Here is a 21,265-nt window from a genome sequence, read left to right on the forward strand (position 1 = left end):
TTTAATAGAGTTATCTAAATATAAGGACCTTCGCTCTCTTTAGTTTCTATTTGCACCACGTTCTACTACTAGAGGTTAATTTGTATGTTATTAGTCCACCAATCATTATGACTACTCAGGATTTGATTTATATAAGAATCTTGCTTCAAGATGTTGATTACAATACGCCTCGATAGTGGTGTATCGAGGAGACCGGGAGGGCTGATGTGAGCCTGTTTTCTGTTCTATACCTTTCCTCTATTTACTCGCCCATAACCAACAATCAACCAGTAACAAATAAATAACTGGGAAAGGATGTGCTATGTGCGGTGGCTTGCTATTCAAGTATTAGTAGTGTTGGATGTACTAATGTTTATCTTCATGTGATGATCATAACTTCAGCTGTTTCTTGTACTTGTCTAATCTATTACGTCTCTCATATATTGTCTTTTATTTCTTCTTTTCGAGTCCTATACTGACATTCTACACCCGCCTTCAGCTGGGTCAGCAAAGATGGTGATAGAGAACGTCTTAACACTCACACATTCTCGAACGCGGTCTCAAGCGAGAACCTACAAAAATGCCCTCGCGCACGCGATTACGGATCGGCCACGTCCGGAAGTCTGTCCTTGATCCTAGAGGCCTAGGTCCATGCCTTCAGCTGGACCAATTAAGAAAATACGCTCATACCTATTAGACAACATGTCTCATGGCGACATGGCCGGGAACCCTATCGATATAAGGGATCCCAATCTCTGCCAAAATTTTAACCGCGCACCGAAAATATGATATAAGACTCACGGTTCGCGCGACCATTCAGAAACGCACGCAAATATGTTACAAAATCACGTCAGCGTACAAACGTTAGAGCCCCTCGCGATTTTCCAAGCAACCTACGCCCACGAACTCGCAAACATGATTACACTCCGGTGTGAATGTCTCAGCACTCATAAACTTACCAACGCGATCTCAAGCGTCAACCTACAAACTCCCGTGCTCGCGCCATAACGTGTCGGGATTGTCCGGAAGTATCTACCCTCGGTACCAACAGTCTCGGTCCATATTAATTAATAAAAAATAAACGGTTATAAAATAAAATTTATACACGCGAAGTTACATACACGTTAGTACACGCGACGTATAAACGCACACGCGATCGACGACGTTAACGTACAAATGCTCGAGTCCTTCGCGATGATACGCGCTATCGCCTGTCTCGTCTGCAAATTGTAGTATGTGATTCTGATGGGGAGCCCTTTCGAGAACCTAGCTCTACAGCTCCGGTAGGACAACTCTCGAAAAAAAAAATTCTTTTATTATCTATGCTTTTTACAAATGTGTTTTTATTTTGAAATATCAATCATGAACAGATTAAATCATTAGATTTCTGATGCATGTTGGACTTGCGGTTTTATGTGATTCGGCTTTTTCGGGTTTCGGCCTTTTGTGGTAGGTTAGAACATCTTCTGCCTTATGTGGTTCTGCTTTTTGTGATTCGGCCTTTTGCACCGCTCCCGTAGCATGTTTATTCAGAAAATGCAACCATTGTTTTTTGAGACACTCCTGCCCACAGTTTTTACCGTTTATGGTACCAATGGGTATGAATGTCTGAGATTTCAACCCACTAGAACATATATGTTCTACTAGATACTTTTCAGAATATTGCATTTGCGTTTGAGTTGTCCAGAAACATCTTTGAAACTAGTTGCAGTGTAAAATTCAGGTCCAGAAAGGTACGACAACATTAAATTTTTGAAGCAATATGTTTTATCGCAAAATTACATTTTTCTTAAAACAACTTTTTGAGCTGGCCGGACACGAACACTTAATCCTTTGTGTCAGTTCGTTCAGGAATCCATCCATTAGGAGTAACCATAGAAAGGGTGACAGCACTCCTCCTTGAGGTCAGCCTCTAGTGGTTCTCGTGGTAATGGATTCGCCTTCCGACGATGCTGTCGTAGTCCCGCAACACAAATTTTCAGTAATCCCTTTGCTAGTATCCTCTTCGATTCAGTCGGAAGCCGGTATAAACACCAGCCTTTCCCCCATGCAAACAGGTAACTTTCATCTTATTGATGTTGCCGAAAGGTCAAAATAGCGTGAGGCAGACTCGTAAACAGAGACTTTTACGCGCATTTCGCAGGGAGCATAATATTTTCACATATCAGCTGTTGTTTGTTTGTTAGAAAGGCGCGTCTCACTCATTTCAGACCTTCGGGAGGAAACGGCAGCATTCTCTCAAGTGATTCAGTTTGACAAATCACTTCATGATCCAGTCCGGTTGTAAAGTGCCCTGATGCTAAATCTCACTTTTCATATAATCCTATATAATTTATTTATATCATATAATGTAAGATACGATTAGCTATGGAAAGAATGCATATAAAGGTTGTAGTGAAAATATTTCAAATAACGAATACATAAAATAATAAAATTAATAAAAAGAAGCTTAAAGAAGCTGTTAAAGGTGAATACAACGAATGTGATGCATATACTAAGTGTGAGTCATTCTGAGTTTACTCTCAAAATTCGTTACACCAATGCAGAAAAATACCAGCAGCCAGTGGCTTTGGCATTGGCATAATTATACACTGAAAATAAAGCTATAATACATACTGCTTACCAGATAAGATCGTTAACAACAACAGCCTAATACTTATGAACCATAGAATTAATGAGCATAATTTCATCTTATGACTAGAAGCTCGCGACCCACTACATTCAGTTCAAGTTGCATCCTAAATGACATCATGGCGTTCCCTTAAAATCGCAGTATTTAGCATTAACATTAGAAGTGTACGCTGCCACGCCACGCCACCGCCGCCGATAATTTTTGCAAGCCACCTATACATTTTTGTGTTGCGCCGCCGATCATTCCCAGTCTTCGGAAGATATTGCTTACCATAAGGAAACAAAGGTGCTTTCGAACAGAACGGCATTTCCGTAACCACTTCAACTGTCACCATGTCTGCGAGCGATTTGCTCATGGAGCGTGGATTCATACAGCGATTGCTAATAGGCTCCTTTAACAATCACAGCATTCTGAAATAAGCTCAGAGCAAAAAATATAGAAAATCGTGATAACTAAATGCCGAAGCAAATCAAACTTCCATTCAAAAATGTTGGGAATTCGAATGACAAATAAATGTAGTGTTGATTATTACTTGAAAATCAATTAGGCAATCCATTAGACGGTTGTTTGACAATTCAGCGGTGGGTTCTGTCAACAAGTCTACTCCTGCGAACAGAAAAACTCTTCCGACAAACAACTTTCGTTAGTCCGATTCGTTTGATGTTGGATCAAGTCGTCGGACATCGCACCCCTCGGAGTAACGTCAGAATAAGTAAAGAAATAATCAGCTGATCAAAAACGTCTCATGGATTGCCTAATTGAGAAAAGCTGTGTTTTTTCTTAGTGAACGTATAAATGTAGGGCACCACGTTTTTCACTCAAACTGGCATAACAAAAGAACAAAACATCAGGATTTCCAAATTTCGATAAACATCGTTGATTAAGCTTTGAAATAAACCCAAAAGCTTTGGTGCAGTATTTTGCAATGGAAAATAGGGTGAACGGAATAATATGGGACGCATTTTTCATTTAAACTCAACATAACAAATGAACAAAATTAACCATGGTTTTTTCCAATAGAAAAAAAAGTTATCCTGGAAAAGTAGGGTGAACGTATAAATGTGGGACACATTGTATAGCTTCGTTATTTTGCAACATCATTGCATTGATAAAACCTATCAATTTCATCGCTGGTTATTTCAACCATGTGTTTTAGGTTGTTCTGCAAAACAAATCATTCTGCGTGGCCTAACGTGTTGAATGATATCAGATCAGTACTACGCAGTTGATGTTACTGGAGATAGGTGCGCTTTCCGCAAGCCTAAGCTCCATTTTCACCAGAAAAAAATATTATATTGGGTCGGAGCAGCGCTTTTTCGTCAACTTTACTCATGCCGGTAAGAATGAATATAATGTTACCCGTGTTCTCGAGACAATGCACACTAGATGAAAAAGCTAGCTAGTTGTCCATTTTGCTCGATTGTAGGTCTTATTCGAGCAGATAGAGAAAGTAGACTGGAGACCAGGTCTTGCACACTTAATTTTTTCTGCCGAATCTTAGCTTTTTTCGCATCTTTTGCCGAAATCTTAACAGCTGAGATCTCAGCAAACAATTTTTTTTGTTGGAATCTCTGTAAAAGTAACGTTTTGTAGCTGAGACTCAGAAAATATTTTACTGAAAATCAGCAAAGAAAACTTACTTTACTGAGATGTCCGTTTCTAAATTTACAGACTACTTTCATTAAAAAGAATTGGATGAGGTGAAACTGTTTATACTTTTTGGAACTACACTGTATCAAAAAATTGACCGTATAGCATTTACTCCAATAATAAATCATTAGCAAAATGTATTCATCAATCGATAGTTGATAGTTTAGGCCAATTGCATTTTTTTCAATCGATAGTTGATAGTTTAGACCATTTGGTACAGAATGCTGTTCGTGTTGTAGTTCAAATGTCAAATTATGCTGAAAACCAATAACTTTGTTAAAATATTTGAGAGCTTCAAAAAAGCAACGAATTCGACGTCAAAAAATTGCCCGTACACGTACGACCGTTTCAAAAATTTGTGAAGTAAACAAGAATGTGTCAAACAGGTAGTACCCGCATCGTGTTCAGTAGAATAAGTTTGTCCGTACAATGGCCGATTCTCACACTAAGATTCCGCTGGCTATCCGAAAACTGATCGTTGACTTGAAGGAAGATGGTAAAAGCCTGTCCGAAATTGCAGGAACTATGAATCGCCCACGATCTTCGGTGCAGTATGTACTTCAGTGCTTCAAGAAAACAAAATCTCTTGAGACTGCTCCCGGAAGACGTCGCAAATTGAAGCTAACAGATCGTCACGTTGGCATACTTTTACCTGCCGCCGACAGTAAAGCACGTCGGTGGTCTTGTTATGGTATGGGGTGCTTTCAGTGCAAGTGGTCCAGGAATCTTGACATTCATCGAATCTACCATTTTAAAGAACAATTTAAAAGCAAGCGCGCCGAAATTAAGCCATGGAGATAATTTTCGCTTTGTTCAGGATAATGATCCCAAGCAGTCATCGAAAATTGTCAAGGAATAGTTGCTCTACAATGTAAAATCGACGCTCCTACCCCCTTCCAAATCACCGGAATTGAATTCCATAGAAAATCTCTGGGATCATTTTGAACAAAAAAACCGGGAACAATCGATTCAAAATAAGAACCAGCTGAAGAAGGTTCTAGTTGAAGAATGGTAGAAAATTTCACCTGAAACAACCCAAAAACTGGCTTCCTCGATGAAAAGACGTTTGCAGAGCGGAATTGCAGTAAAAGGAGTGTCATACCAAGTATTCATTTTGTATTTTAAGTCAGTTTACATTGTCATGTACGGACAATATTTTGACATTGATTTTGGAAGAGATGTTTGTTTTATTCTTTTTTCTGTATTTGAATGAATTTTCCTTATATTTTCAGGGACGAATGACAACAAAGTTAAAGTCCCCACAAATAAAACTATCCTATCCTTATATTTAATGTCTTGATAGAATTAAGGAGTTGCAATCCTTGTACGGACAATTTTTTGATACACTGTATGTTGCATCGATATTATTAACATTAGGAACTGTGATGTGAATTTAACTTCACCGCTTTTTTCAAGAAAAAAAAACCATCAATCTAATCTAAAAAGGGTTGCCAGATTCAATAGATTTTATAAGATAAGAACACATAACTTTATATTCCTGCGTTATGAACGAAACGGAAAGATGGCAGTATAATTGCCACCGCCTTATAAAGGGTTAAGCAGTGTTTTTACTGGTGACATTGCCCATCTCGTTTGCAATTGTAATGAGTGATTCTGACAGACAGCCCTTCCGTGAACCCAGCTCTTCAGCTCCTGTAGGACAACTAACAAAAAAACCTATTTTAATACACCTAGCGGTGCAATTGTGCCTTTCTCAATCATGAATCACGAGAATGTGTGCGTTGTTTATATTCATTAAAAACTTTTAAATGCATATATTACAGTTTATTATTATACATCACATGACAACTATATACAGAAAAATAAATCATTATTCGAGTTCTAAAATTTTGAAAAAGAAAAAACAGCCACGGTAATATTGAACTGAAAAAAGGTGACTTCCGACTTATATGGGAATTTCATATGTGACCGGACGATTTAGTCTATATTGCCGGACCCATATAAGCGATCCGTACGAAATTTTATAGACGTCTGTGGGGATATTATAGCTATCATTTGGGACTAAGTTTGTGAAAATCGGCCAAACCATTTCCGGGAAACTGATGTGAGTTCGTAAATTTTGAAAGATGGCCGCTTTTCCCGGGCACTTCCGGAACCGTCTATGGTGGTCAATGTAGTCAACGAAAGTTTGTTTGGCCGTCGGTGACCTAGAACTGCAAAGTTAAGTTATTTGAGAGACATTTTAGCGAAATTTTTACCTTTTTTGCTTCCATCAGGGTATCGGTTTGAATCACAATTTGCTATGTGATCGCACGCCACAACCCGTAACTCCGGAACCGGAAGTCGGTTGGGGATAAAATTTAATAGCCATTTACGGGGACGCAATACCTTTCATTTGAGGTCAAGTTTAGTCGAATCGGTCTAGCCATCTCCGAGAAACCGATGTGACTGTTACTCTGAATTTGGATACTTCCGCCGGGGCTTCCGGAACCGATGATGGTGGCCAATGTGACCAAAGAGACTTTGAATGGCTGTTAATGACCTAGTACTACAAATCGAAGCAGTTGTGGTCACATTTTGGAAAAAAATTCACCATTATACATTCATTGCAGAATTTCTTAAAATCGACGTTTTCTGCGTGATCGTACTCATCACCCTGTAATTCCGGAACCGGAAGTCGGATCCATTAGAAATTCAATAGCAGCCTATGGGAACGTTGCACCTTTCATTTGGGACTAAGTTTGTAAAAATCGGTTCATTCATCTCTGAGAAAAGTGAGTGAGATTGTGTTCGCGTACACACACACAGACGCACATACACACACACACATACATACACACACACATACATACACACAGACATTTGCCGAGCTCGACGAACTGAATCGAATGGTATATGTCACTCGGCCCTCCGGGCCTCCGTTAAAAAGTCGGTTTTCAGAGCAATTGCAATACCTTTCTATTGAGAAAGGCAAAACATGGCCTTGGGACAAAGACATTGCCAGTTTCGAAATACAAAAAAAACATGTTTTTTCCGAAATCAGCTCCCGCAAACCGGAAAGTCGAACATTGAAAAAGCATCAAGTCAGTGCGTCAATATAGAAAGCTGTACCTTTCATATCAGCCCAACATAGTAATAATAGGTTCAGGAAAGGAATTTTGAGGGGTGTGTTGAATTCTTCGCTCTACACACCCTCCAATGCATTTTTTTCTATTGCATCAGGAAGGTTAATTTAAATGTCAATCACATGTACTTTCTGTACGGATTTCTTTAATAAAGCGCATTTACATGTGCATTGCAAAATTGTGCTACATTTACTAATTCACCCGGCTGTTTAACCTGCTAGGTGACTTTGTTTTTTTTTTGTATTTGCAACTCGCCTGCACAGCTTGAGCGTTTCGCTCTTATCGCTTCGTGTGAATGAGCAAATCACATGCGTCTGTTCTGCTCTCATGCTTTGGCGGGGTGTAAAAAAAAGAAACGGGCGACACCAGCGGCGCGATAGCGCTGACCTATGTGGCAAAGTTGTTTACTCACCACCACCGCTTTTGGTGGCAGGCGGTCACTATACGACGAAGTAGGTACGAACCGAAAAGGGGGCTCGACCGCAGGTTATTTTTTTCCACGCGTGACCCTGACTATGACAGCGCTGTGTATAGTTTTGTGAAGGTTCAGAAACTTGCTTTGATAGTGAGCACTTCACAACACTCAGCAGGATCAATTAATTCCAATCAGCAGAACAATCGTTCTCAAGATAATTCGACTTGATAGGTTGTTAGGAAATAATGATACATATCTTTGTGTCGCTAAATAGAAATCAGACCCGTCAAACTGCAGTTATGTTTTAATATTTGAATAGTGAGACGATCGTGGAAAATGCCAAGAGATTCTGTCGCTATGGAGATACGCCTTGCAAATATCGATTCTTTGTTTCGGTTTGAATGGCGCAACGATTGACTCAAGGGCATACGAGCAAAAAAAATGCGAAAACAACTCTACTAGCATATGGCCACCTCCCTCTCTTTGTCATCTAACGTCTTGCTGCTGGCTGTTTGTATATAGGACTGCAAAACACGCCACTTGATAAATTCCCGAGTGTGAGTATAGAAGAAAGTAGAACAGGTTGTCCTCGAGAAATTCATCGACTAATTTTTTGCGCTTTTCCTGTTTATTGTTTATTTCTGCTGCTGCTGTCTAGCAACTATTAACACAAATTTGTCGAGGCAAACAAAACTAGGATAAACTCACCCGTCATTCGAATACTGCTAAGATGACATTCTACCATCGATTGGTATAGACGCTTGTGAAGCAAACAAGCAGATTTGTTGATTTAAAAGCTAAAGCTTTTTCAAAGCGTGGTCTGATGTACCTACTTCCTGGTTCGCCGGCATTGAAAAACACGTGTTACCTTATGAAATAAACTTTCCGCTTAATGAATCGTAAAGTAGCGGGGGGTTTATGGAAGATCTATGGCCCTCACCCGTTCAGCAGTAAAAAAGTGCCGGAACGTGGAGTGTTGGTTCTCGGCAATAAGCTTTGTGTTGTAGTATGCTTGCTTTTTTGCGGTTATACTAACCGGATAGCGCTTAGTTTATTTACACAAAACGCCGTTCCTCGGAATTAATTGTTTTCAGAACGCTGAGAAATAAATATTCAATTACAAACCCACAGAATGGTATTAGGTATAAGAACTCACCTGATTTTTTTCACCGTACCACTACTACCAATGATACACCAGATACGTATTAGGGGTACGCTTATTCCATGTGTACGGAAAAGACCTGTTGTTATTCGTTATCATCTGGTTTCAAACAAGCCTCCAGCACGGTTTATGACACTGTTCCTGTGTGACGCACGCGTTCGTTGTACATAATCCATTACGCGTCTCTAAAGAGGTCAAGGTCTTTCGACCTGGTCGATTGCGAAAATTATGACGTCTTCCATTTTATGTCTACGTTTGCTATCATAGGGTAAAGGCGGCAAACGCGGCCACTACAAGAAAGATAAACAATGTATATTTCAAATCTTTAACATTATTATAAGGCCATAACTTTATACAAGATTTTGAGAAATACTGTTAGACAAACTATCAAATTGATAAAAACAAACAAAAATTTGGAACAGGAAATATTTAAAATTTAAATGCTGTCAAGTTATTCCAATCGTTTCGAAACGATTTGCCCCACTTTTATATTGAGGTTAGTATGGAACTATTTTAACGTTTTAATTTGGAAGAAAAATAGTTTACACGGAAAATTGGGAGGCAAACTGGTCTGGTCTTAAGTGTGCGTATTTTAAACGATAGATATCTCAATTTGATATATAGAATATTGAATGGAACTGTTTAACCTCACTTTTCTGACAGTTACTTGGACTTACAAACTTTTTTGTTCCACCCAGTACTGCTCTTAAGTTTTAACACCGTGTAAAAAGCTCGTTGGACTGTCATTTATGCAATATTTTATTAGCTTTTGTTTCGAATAAATTTGAAGCAATTTTACGAAATAACGTGACACTCTTTAGGGTCGTTATTGTCCTGTTCGCGTAGTAGCGTCAGAATGAGCTCATCGCTACACAGTTGTTTTGAATTAGCTTAGTGAAGGCGCGGTCATAACATAGCTGCGCATTTGAAGCAAGTTTATGTAGGTGTAGGACTATACTCACACACGTTCAAGTTTAATACCTTTCACCCGTCCGTAGAACATGAGAATGGGTGACGAATGGGTTTGTGCGGGGAACAGATAACGCCTGTTGTTGTTGTTGTTTACGTTTTGCAGCATTGCGCGGTGCTTTGCTTGGATCAAATTTCGCAGAATAATCTAAAGTATGTGGCGGGGTGATACATTTCATGACGACGATTGAACGTGATGGGAATGTGAAAAAACGCGCGTTCTATATAAAAATACTATATGTACGGGGTTCGTAAGATACGAGCGCGTGGCAGGGTGATATAAAACAATGTTCTGCGTCAATCACAAATGTCGCTTGTTAGTGTAGAAGTCAATGCGGATGCGCACGCGCTTATCTGAATCGGGATTTACGCATCGTCCTCGCAAGTTGCAATCTGTCGGTTATTTTCAGACTTTTGTGACCTACTTTGCTATTTCCTTGATTTCTGATTGTTTATTGGCCTACCTTCAGGATAATCTTATCGGAGCGTTCGTCGCAATATCTACCTTATCTGTGAAAAGCAGACGTTGTTTTCGTTTCAACTAAGTGGGGGTATTATATTTCAAATGACGACTGTTGCTTATGGCGATTTCGCTTGAGCCTGAAACTGAGCCAGGTTCTAACCCCAACTGCTGTCAGTTCATACATTTTGACAGCAGTTGGGGTTAGGAACTGACTTAGTTTTGCCTCAAACAAAAACCACATTAGTAATTCCAGTAGATAGGGTAGATGATTCTTTACTCGTCTAATTGACAGGTCTACAATGAACGAAGTGCGTTTAAGAGCAACTATATGTATCAGCGTATTTTCGAGACTTCCTTTCAACAAGCGATTAAAACAATCGTACCAGATATTCGAAAACCATTTTTTATCCTTTTTTGAAGCATCTTCGGTTATTTTAATTGACCCGTTTAACCTGTCAAGTTTGATCGCATCTTTTCATATCAAACTTGAGCCGTATTTTCCTTCGCAGTTGACGTTAAATATACATTGTCGAGCTTTTATCCACTCTTTGTGAACAAAAATGTTAGATGAAAATTATTTTATGAAATTGTAGTTAACATCATCAAACAACCATGTCTTCTCCACAACTTTCTCCTTTATATCTCGCCAATAGGTCAAACGACTTCCCCTGACAAAGATACTCGTCAAGGTCGAATGGATGTCTAAATACAGTATTTTCTGTTGGAGAATTCAAGAGCCTGATGAAACGATATTCGACCATGATTAAAATAACAAAGAGTCGCCCTGATCAGCTGCGGGTGATGATAACCAGTCTAAAACAGGCCATTGATATTGCTAGCAACGGGGCTTTTTCGGAGGTGTACCGTGTCTACGTATCAGCAAACGATGTCAAGATCGGTGGCGTGATTTCCTATTCTTTCTGAAGTTTCATCTACCTATTCGTATTTTTTTTATTTGTGATTTGACCTTGTTGCTCAATGTTAACTATTAAGTATTAAGATTGGGAAAAACCAACTTGGCGTAAAATCCTCATACCTTTTCGATTCGATAAACATTACAATAAAATAGAATACAAATTCAAATAATTGACTAAAAATGAAGATTACAATACAACACTAAAACTAATAAGAATTATAATAATAATTCCAATTTCAGGCCAATCAAAAACTCCTTATGAGCCTATTCTTGAAGGTGGATGACACGTTGAAGTCGAAATCCGCAAAAACTTCGTTGAATGTGGCAGACATGAAGCGAATGTGGTCATCATGACCATCAAACATGTTCCAACAGCAAAAAGCTGCGTTGACGAAGCGCACGTTCGGGTGCATATATGTGTAGTCAACCCATCGGCTTCAAAGAATCTGCCTCACCAAGAAGTATTTTAGCAACGAGAATAGCCTGGACTACTCTTCTCTAATAATCTGCAGTGATCTTCGTATGATGGAAGATTAATATCGTGTTGCCACGGAAGACATCTCAGTGCATAAGGAACGAATTTCCTTTGTATTGCTTCAATCCTGGCTACCCCTGTTGATTGATACGGACACCATACCATGGAGTTAGCTTCTAGAATCGACCGCACCAATGCGCAGTATAGTGAGCGGAGACAGAGAGGGTCGTTAAATTCATGGGGGCTTTTGTAACAAGGATCCAATCTGGCGGTTCGCCTTGTTAATGACATGGTCGTAATGCGGTGGAAACGTGAGTGCCGAGGCTCTGATCTCCAATACAGCAGTCATATGAAATTGATTTACGCTTGCGATTATACGATACTACAGTACATTTGTGATTGTAAGCAAGTTTATGGAACACCAGTCACCGGATCTGTCCAAAAGCTGTTATAAAGCTAAGCAATCTCGGATGCGCTTAACGACCGTGTATAACTTGACATCATCAGCATAAAATATGCGACACCCTGGTGGTAATATTGTAGCTAGATCATTAATAAATAGCGTAAACAACAGTGGGCCCAAATTACTTCCTTGTGGAACACCCGATTTTTTTTTGAAAACGGGGCGGAAGATATGCATCCAATCTCTCACTATAAGTTGACGATCACTCAGATACGATTCGAGCCAGCGAATCAAATCAATTGAAATGGCTATTAACCTCAATCCTTTCTAAAGTATTCTATGCTCAACTATGTCAAACGCTGATTTCAAGTCAGTATATACCGTATCGATCTGAACACCAGCGTCTATATTTCGTAAGCAGAATGAGACGAAATGAACGATATTCGTAGAGGTCGATCGATTTGGGATGAATCCATGTTGGTCAGGGGAAATGTAGCTTTGATTGGATGCAAAGAGTACGTAGTTCACTACGATCTCAAACCTCTTCGAATAAGCACACAACGATATAATTCCTCGATAATATTCAACATTTCGGCGAGGTCCTTTTTTAAACACAGGAAATACTGTCTAAGAGAATTGTTGAATAGAATTGTCAACGGGGCTATTAACACGTTAGCGCATTTCTTGTGAACACATGAAGGTATGCCGCCAACACCAGGAGTAACTGGATACTTTAGTTTGCTGATTGCTGGTATAACCAGCTGCTCTGTAACCGTGAATCTTCTCCGAGGACAGATTTTTAATCTTCTCAGAGGACAAATATTTAATGGTTTAATGATGGCGCACAATTTGATTAGCAGATGAAGTATCATTAAATAGGTCACCCGTTCTCGTTCCGCTTGGAGCTCACGAATTTCCAAAACTGTCGGGGATTATTTTGCAGGTTTTCTTGTGTTCGAATGGAGTAGCGTTTGTACAAGAAAAGGCTATAGGATCGATAATTACTGCTCGCTAGCGCAAAACGATATTTTGCGAAACGACAGCGTGTATGGCAATACAATCTAAGTGTGCCTTAGATCTGAGTCGTTAGAGATGTCGTAGTTGTACATTACCCTACGAGCTGGCCTGCGCAGAGAAACACAATCAGCCAAGTGGACATTAATCACGGCGGTAAAATATTCAACGGCACAGTCAATATCTTCCGCATGGACAAGTGAATTCCAATCTGTGTGAATTCCTATCCTAAAAAATAACAGGTTTCGGCCGACAATCAACAACTTCTATAGGAGGGTGGTTTGCATCAATCACAGTAATGGTTACAGCAGGTTCGTGGACCTAACAGTCAGCTAGTGCTGTCTCGTTCAATAAGACAATGTCCAGGATACGACCGTAACGACTGGCAATGCTATTAATTTCTGTGAGACAGTTGAAGCTGATCCATCCAACAGCATAGCGCAAGCGGTAGAAATTTAGGATCGAAACACGCGGACTACAGGAGCGACATTGTCATGTGGGTCCCAAATAAGGCCGGACTAGTTGTAAGCACTGAAAAATAATGCACAATCGTTACTTCCAAGGCCAGAAAAAACAGCATCAATCGATCGAATATAGCTGTTTGCACTGTATCGACCATTCTTGCGATCTAGGGATAAATTTATTACACCGATGCTGACAAAACGGCCAGTTTAACGAACAGCTGTCCACGCGAAACCTCAACAGTTGTTGAATTGATGAAACTGTTCAATGCGGTTGATACAGCAATGAGTACGCCACCACCGCTAGATTTGCGGTTGTTCACATAACTTCGATCGTTTCTATAAACAGCATATGAAGCGCCAAAACGCTGTCCAGAATTGATGCTACCATCTAGTCCGGTCTCGGCGAGCACAATCACATATGTCGAAATGAGGAACAGGGATAGCCAGAAAAACGTCAGCAATTTTTGTACGGAGCCCTCGGACGTTTTGATAATGAATAGCCAGTTAGTCATTTTAGTCTGTATCCTCAGTCTCCGTCACGTCGATCCAAGGACGATCGTCTGATGATCCGTGCGCTTGGCAGGTGTCAGTATGATTAGACGAAGAGATGCGTGCCTGAAAGGTGACATTACTTGAAAGGCGAGCAGTACCATTCGAAGCTTCACATATACTGGTTCTTATGTTACCTGGCAAAAAATGCTGCGTGCTGGAAGTCCATGGTGACTTGATGACGCATCGAAACTTTGACGTTCAGACGAAGGGATGCGTGCCTGAAACGTGTTGTTAGTTGTTCCAGAACCCGGAGCGATTAGATGTCGCGCAGCAGAGTTAAGGTCAGATGTGTTCGAATTACGAGGGCGTTAATCAGAATTCGGGCAGCGATTTTAGAAGAGCTCCTTTTCAATTCTATGTGTCGGATGAGGATGTTGAAGGGGTAGCAACAGGATCGATAAGGACGATCGGAGTATACTCGTCTGTGACGGAGGCATCAAAGCTCTCGTTGTCCAGAGATAAATGCCTTATGAAATTATTTTCCACAGCCACATCATCATCGCCTGGAAACAGTGACATAACACCGCCGCCAGCGTGTATTAGATCAACAAAGGTGTTTTATGGATTAATCCAGTAGCTCGAAAGTCGATCAGCGCAGGTAGGTTCCCTAGCTAGACGGTACTTGCCTGGGAGGATGTTCTGGAAGTTCCCCGATCCATCACCGCAATCAAAACCGGGACAGCTGCGTAGATGCGGTGCGACGAGTTGCTAAACTGATTCGGGAGGACAAGAGGCTTCCATAATACTTAGTGACATGCGTCCCGATGGTGGCTGAATTATTCCGGCATGGCTGATTGAACAGATCTCACCATCGTCTGACAGGTTTCTCGCATCTCGTATTCTAATGTCAATTCCAGCCCCAGCTCAGCTTCTCGCCGCCTCTCTGTTAGCACCCTAAGAGATCATTTGCAGAAGGGCTAACGATATAGCTCCTCAGGATCATCAGAATGATGGTTTCTTGCTATGCCTAGGAACTGTAGAAAAAGAAGGAAAATTTTCTCTAGGAAGGAAATCTACTCTCTAGAACGTTAGTTGGCCACCGACGGCTTTATCATATCGTGGTTAGTTTTAGGAGTGTTTTTTGAGACTAATCCTAGTGGAGCTGTACTGCCCATAAACGCATAAGAGTCCCATGTGGATTTTTGTCGAAAATGAGTTATCCATTGGATTGTATTCTGTATCACCACTCAATCACACTGCACAAATAAGATTACCGGGTTTGTTCAGAAAATATCAAAAAAAAATACCAAAACATGGTTGTCCCATCCATTTGGCTCAATGGATGGGACAATCTTGAACAGCGTTTTTCTCGGCTTGCTGTTTTTCAACATGGGACTCTTATGCTGTTATGGGCAGTGTAGAGCTCGGCTCTCGGCCGGGTTCCGTGTCAAAATCATTCACTACAATTGCAGACGAGAAGGGAAATGTAACCCACCAAAATTCTGCTTAAGGCCAATTTCAATGGGTCGTGATTCTGATTGTGATATTGAGTGTACGGTTCAAATATGCAGGCGTAGGGATGTCACCATCGTGTGGGACATAGCGTTTATTTGTTCGCACTTGATCGGATGATAAGTGCAATAGTGTTCACTAAATTGTCAGTGTTTTTGTGAAATATTGGGCGCAGTTGTGCGTGGATGATCGCGATTATATGTTCGCTTTTGTGTATCATCGCGAAGGGCTCCAGTGTTTGTATGTTAACTTGTTCGATCGCGTGGACGTTTGTATGTCGTATGTGCTAGCGTGTATATAACTTCGTATGTATAAATTCAATTTCATAACTGTATAAATTCGTATTCATAACACTGCAACACGTGTACTTTTCAAGCTAATCCGCGCTACTACAAAATAAATCAAGTGTCTAGATTCTAATTGTAGCAATCATCATCATCACAACATACATACCATTTTTTGATCGTAAAAACTGGAAATTCGATTGATTCAGAATCTGAAAAAAAATTGACAGTTGTCATTACGATTCTAAAAATCCCAAAATTTCTCCTTTTTGATGCGCATGGTGGTCTTACCCCTTAACCTTCCGGCAGTCGCGCTAGTGCACTGAGTGCACGCTGCTCCGAAGATTTACTTTACAACTTGATCTACTTTTTATATGAATATCCCATTCTTACGCAAAACTATCTATGATGATCGTGAAAAATGTTTCTGGCTATAGAGTTGAACTTTTATATGATTTATGCGATATTTTCTACAAACATTAACAAACCATTATATACCTTTTCTTTACAGCACCAACCCCACTTTCGGCCGCCTTGTTCGACAAAGAAGTAGAAGAATTTCTACCGGAGATCACCGAAGCTACCGCTACGATCTTGAGACAAGCCGGCGAAGAGGCTGATGTCAGCGCAGTGTACCGAGCGGACAGCACTATTAGCGAGTGCAAAGCTGGTGCCGTAGATAACGAAGATGAGGACGATACCTACTCGGATTTGCTGATGCCTCAGAATAGCATTCAGGAACTGGACGAAGAGCAATCGACTGAGTCCAGCAGTGACGAACTTTTGTTTGCCAGTGGTAGTAACAAGTCGGCAGCTGAGGTGCCCGCGACCGGTGAGATCAAGTTCAAAAGTAGCCACTTCAATGCGAATACCTCGTCCGATTCGGACGATAGTATCTCGCGTGGATTGAACTTCGATGACGTTCCCGATAGTAGCCGAAAAAGAGGTCACTTTTCGCATCATAATTCGCAGTACGAACTCCAGCAGCAACCACAACAACTGGTGGAACCGAAACGTCCCCAACATCAGGACCAGCTGGCGAGTTTAGCAGGTAATCTGCTTGCCGGCAGTATGCTCGATTATCTTAGCTCAGCTATTGCGGGTGCTTCGACAATGAGTCAATCGCAACCTGCGCCGAGTAACCGTATACATAAATACAATCGCATGACCACTTCTGCTGCCAGCACCAGCGGTCGACGGGCGTATGGTGATTCTACTGACGAGGACGGGGATAGCGATTTTGAAATGCTTAATCCGGACGAATTGAACAATGCATAAGGTGGTAGTCCTCGAGGATAACAGCAAGGTATTTATTTTGAGAATATAAGTTTTTGCTTCCTGGTTCTTCAGAGATCTTCCACAGAAGAGTTTATTGATTTGAAAAGAGGAGACAACTCGTAACTAATTATCGTAGAAACGTAACAGGGATCGGTAGTGAACAGTGAAAATAATAAGAAACCAGTTGTCCCTTTTCTCACTAATACCGAACTTAGCGGTATGACAGTAGTTACCATTTATGTAGTTTCTCCTCCGCTGATTGCAAAAAAATAATGAAATTTCGAGGTTCACCCGAATCAAAATTTTAGTTTGTCAAAGAATCTTATTTGCATATGTTTCTTCTTTTTTGAGGTCTTGACTAAAATATATTTTGTTAAGTATTACTGCCCTTGAATTTGATTTAACATATCACGTAACTTTATTTCAAACAAACATACGTCGCAACTTCTTAAATAAGTATATTACTAGTGCCAGATTTGGAAAAAAGCACGAAGTACTCTGTAAATATGTGTACATGTATATTATTTTTACTTCTCCTGAATCAAGTTATGACAGTCCTAATCCTTGATAACAACCAGGTGTCGATTCTCGTCATATCTCCTTTTGCAATTCCCAACAATAGAACCACTCATTTGTTAGATCGATCAATCCCGAGCTCAACAATCCTATGAAAATGTTACACAGCAATAAGCTAGTCCAAAGAATTTAGGTTTAATGAATTTTGCTGAGAGCAGTCCTGCTACCAACTTCACCTCCTATAAATTAGAGAAGTAAACATTAACTCAATCCGGAGAAACAGGAAGATTGACAAACGAAGATCAAAAGCAGTATATTATAAATATTTTCAATTCACGAGGTATCGCGTATGTTGTAGCTAAACGGATATAAAAGACACCGACAATCAGATACAACCCTTTTTTATCTATCTTTTCATAGATGCATGAATCATGTGTGTAGCGTCACCAAGTTAGCACACTTTTAACCCGTAACTAGGTAACCAAAAACAAAGCATCTTTCTGCAATTCTCGTACCCGAAAATCGAATAAAGTACAACTCCTCAATCACTGTATGTACAAATAGTTCTATGGTGAGGTAGATAAGGTTCACCTGCCAGTAGGGAGTAGTTGTCTAACATTTTTTTCCCTACCGGGGCGATCGCTGCGCTATGGGTACCAAGGAAACGATGATCTTACTGCCCATAATCGCAAGTGAGTCCCATGTTCTATGGGATAGCCCTATCTACATGGGACTGACTTGCGATTATGGGCAGTTTACGTAATCGATGAAAGCAAAGAATGTGTTGTGTCTGTTTGTCTGTTTATATGCCATTATACATTTCTCAGATACCACGAAAACACCTTCTTATCTTTTCAATTTGCCTGTGAACGGTGAATGCAATGTAACATCCCTAGTAACAATTGAGGTTTTATGGCACCTCAGAAGCCCTTCTCAAAACTTAGAATGCACTTTTAACGTGCTATAAAACTAGAAATGCTACTTGGGTTGGGGCAAATTCCGAATAGACACTTAATTGGAGATTGTGAACGATCCACCTGTTCGAAGAACGAGTAAATAAACTTAAATAATATGTAATGAAATATGTGTGATATGTTTTACTTTACCATATATACCTGTAACGACTATTGTGACGTATTGCAAGTAAAGCTAATTAATATTGAATTTGTATATCGTAAATCTGCGTATATTTATACCGTTTAGAATTGAAAGAATACCCTTGTATTCCATTTCAAATGGATTACACATACATGAATTGTACGTTATTTTTGGAATGACATGTCCAAAATTACTTTCATTTAAAGGAATATTTTTTTTAAATATTTTGTATAACTCAAATGTGAGCAAATCCAAATAAATAAATTCTTAAAAAATCTTTTTCAGTATGGGTATGAGCATTCGTTTACTAGTGCGCTTTGATGTGATCGTTTGTTTCAGTTAGAATGTTGCGCTTGTTTCACTTTGATCACACCATTACCTGTTCGCATTTGTGACCAGGTTTGGTTGCGAAAGGCTGGAGCGTTTGTATGTTAACGTGTTTGATCGCGTGGTGTTTGCTTGTTGCGTGTGCTAGTGTGGTTGTGCCTTCGCGTGTAAAAAATAATTTGTATAGCTGTTCGGTCATATGCCTTATCACGTGGAATTTTTAATGGTCGCGTGACCTCAATTCTGATGTTTAATTGTGAGGTTGCCATTAAGATACTGGAAGAGACTTCCATTATAACACCAGACTGCCCATAATCGAAAGTCAGTTCCATTTTCTATGGGATTCCCTATCTACACGGGACTGGCTTGTGATTATAGGCAGTAGAGACTCCGCCTATGGTGCTCTGAAACTTATTGTCTAGTGTGTAAGTTTGTTTTGCCCTTTTGTCTCAACCGAGGCTGAGATTCATGTATCATTCGAATCAGTTCGTCAAAATCGGAAAATGCATGTGTGCGTATTTTTTTACATGGTAATGCGTTTACGCCGACCTAGCACACGTTCAGTAGTTGGACCACACTACCGATTTCATCTATCGTGTGCCAGAGTGAGGGACTCTGAACAGAGGAGATAACTCTGACCCCTAATCCTCTAACCTCCATCAATAGTACGACATTTGTCTGATCCCCCCGGTTTCCATTTGAAATGACAACTTCGGTTAGGGGAGGACTTCGCTTGATTCCAGGTCTAGCTGGTTGTACTAGTTCGCTAGTCTCATTATCGCCTTATCAGCCCTGCACTGCATGATATTGTAATGCGCTCCTCTCTGCGATGACTAGTTGGATGCGTGGTCGATCCAGCGATTCCGGTTGCACAGGTACCTCGACGACCCTATAGTGGTGGTTTGTCACGTTCGGTGCTACGCGGCGTAGTCCCAGACGGTGGAGCTAGCCTATCTAGGCGGAGAGTTTCCCGACGAAAGAATTTCTCCCGAAACCGGACACGTTATTCCTGCTTCGATGCAGTCCGGAAGAGTGTCACGGTCTGTCCAGTGATTCCTGCTGGTGGATTGCGTCCAGTTCACTGGTGACTTGACGATTCGCTCCGGACTACTCGGAATAGTCCCGACGGCGGATCTTTCCTACTCCGACGAAGAGTTCCCTAGTAGTGGACGATCTTCCGAAACTGATGCTACCCGTGCAGATGGCGAGGTCGGTCCTGCGATTCTGGGTGGAGAATGACTTCCAGTTCATTGGCGCCCCGTCGACCATTTGCCAGTGCTACTTCACGATCTACCCGAACTAGTACTCCGCGGTGGGTCTAGCTCACTCCGACGGAGAAATTTCCCGACATCGAAAATTCTCTCGCTGCTGGTCCGTTAAGTGCCGAGGTCAGTCCTGCGATTCCGGGTGGAGGATGACCCTCGTGCGCTTAGTCTAGTCTCCGGCGGCGGTTCTAGCTTACTCCGGTCGCACCCACTGGTCTCCTTTACCTATCATCAGCAGACTGATTTATCGAGAGGCCAAGGTCGGTCCGACAGTTCCGATTGCAGTGTAACTTCCGACTCATCGGTACCTCGACGACCCGAAGCCCTGTACTGCTTCGTTGGCAGCTGTTGCTCCTCTCCCCATCTTCGACATGATCTGAACGACTGTGCTGTTCACAGCGTCCAATTTTTCTTCGTCCGCACACATTCTTTGGACAATATTGTTCATGTTGACGTCCTCACTGACAATGGTTTTCATTTTCATTCCTCTGTATCTCGCGTGGCTTAACCTGTGCAGATACTTCTTGAAGCAGCCATGACCAGACAAGAAATGCGTCATGTGGAAGTTAATTTCACCGTGGGCTCTGTTTACCCACACCAACAGGCATGAAATTATTCGATGGGTCCATCTACCATTTACAACGTGATTCCACTGATGTTTCCACTTTCATAAGATATCAGCTCGGGTTCGTTTACGGACGCATCTTGTGCCACTTGCTATGTTCTTAGAGTAGAAAGTTTATGGGAATCCTTCCGGCTATCACATAGGCTGTCTCTGACGAGATAGTTCGATACGCGCTAAACACAGTCTGAACGTGCTGTTCAGCCGAGGTCTGTTCCTCATCATCTGCGTATCTGAGCACCA

At 40.9% G+C, this 21,265-nt stretch overlaps 1 protein-coding gene across 1 annotated transcript in view; it reads left to right on the forward strand.

Moving 5' to 3' along the window:
• The window catches only part of LOC131681002 (reticulophagy regulator 1), a 60,125-nt gene extending 41,236 nt beyond the window's left edge, over positions 1-18,889 (forward strand). The window contains exon 4 of the mRNA XM_058961712.1: positions 16,428-18,889. Within this exon, the coding sequence (XP_058817695.1) occupies positions 16,428-17,194 (767 nt within the window). The 3' untranslated portion in view covers positions 17,195-18,889. The remainder of the gene's footprint in view (positions 1-16,427) is intronic.
• Positions 18,890-21,265: the final 2,376 nt, after the last annotated feature.

Source organism: Topomyia yanbarensis, chromosome 1 (genome assembly GCF_030247195.1).
Source record: "Topomyia yanbarensis strain Yona2022 chromosome 1, ASM3024719v1, whole genome shotgun sequence".
In the NCBI taxonomy this organism is placed as follows: domain Eukaryota; kingdom Metazoa; phylum Arthropoda; class Insecta; order Diptera; family Culicidae; genus Topomyia; species Topomyia yanbarensis.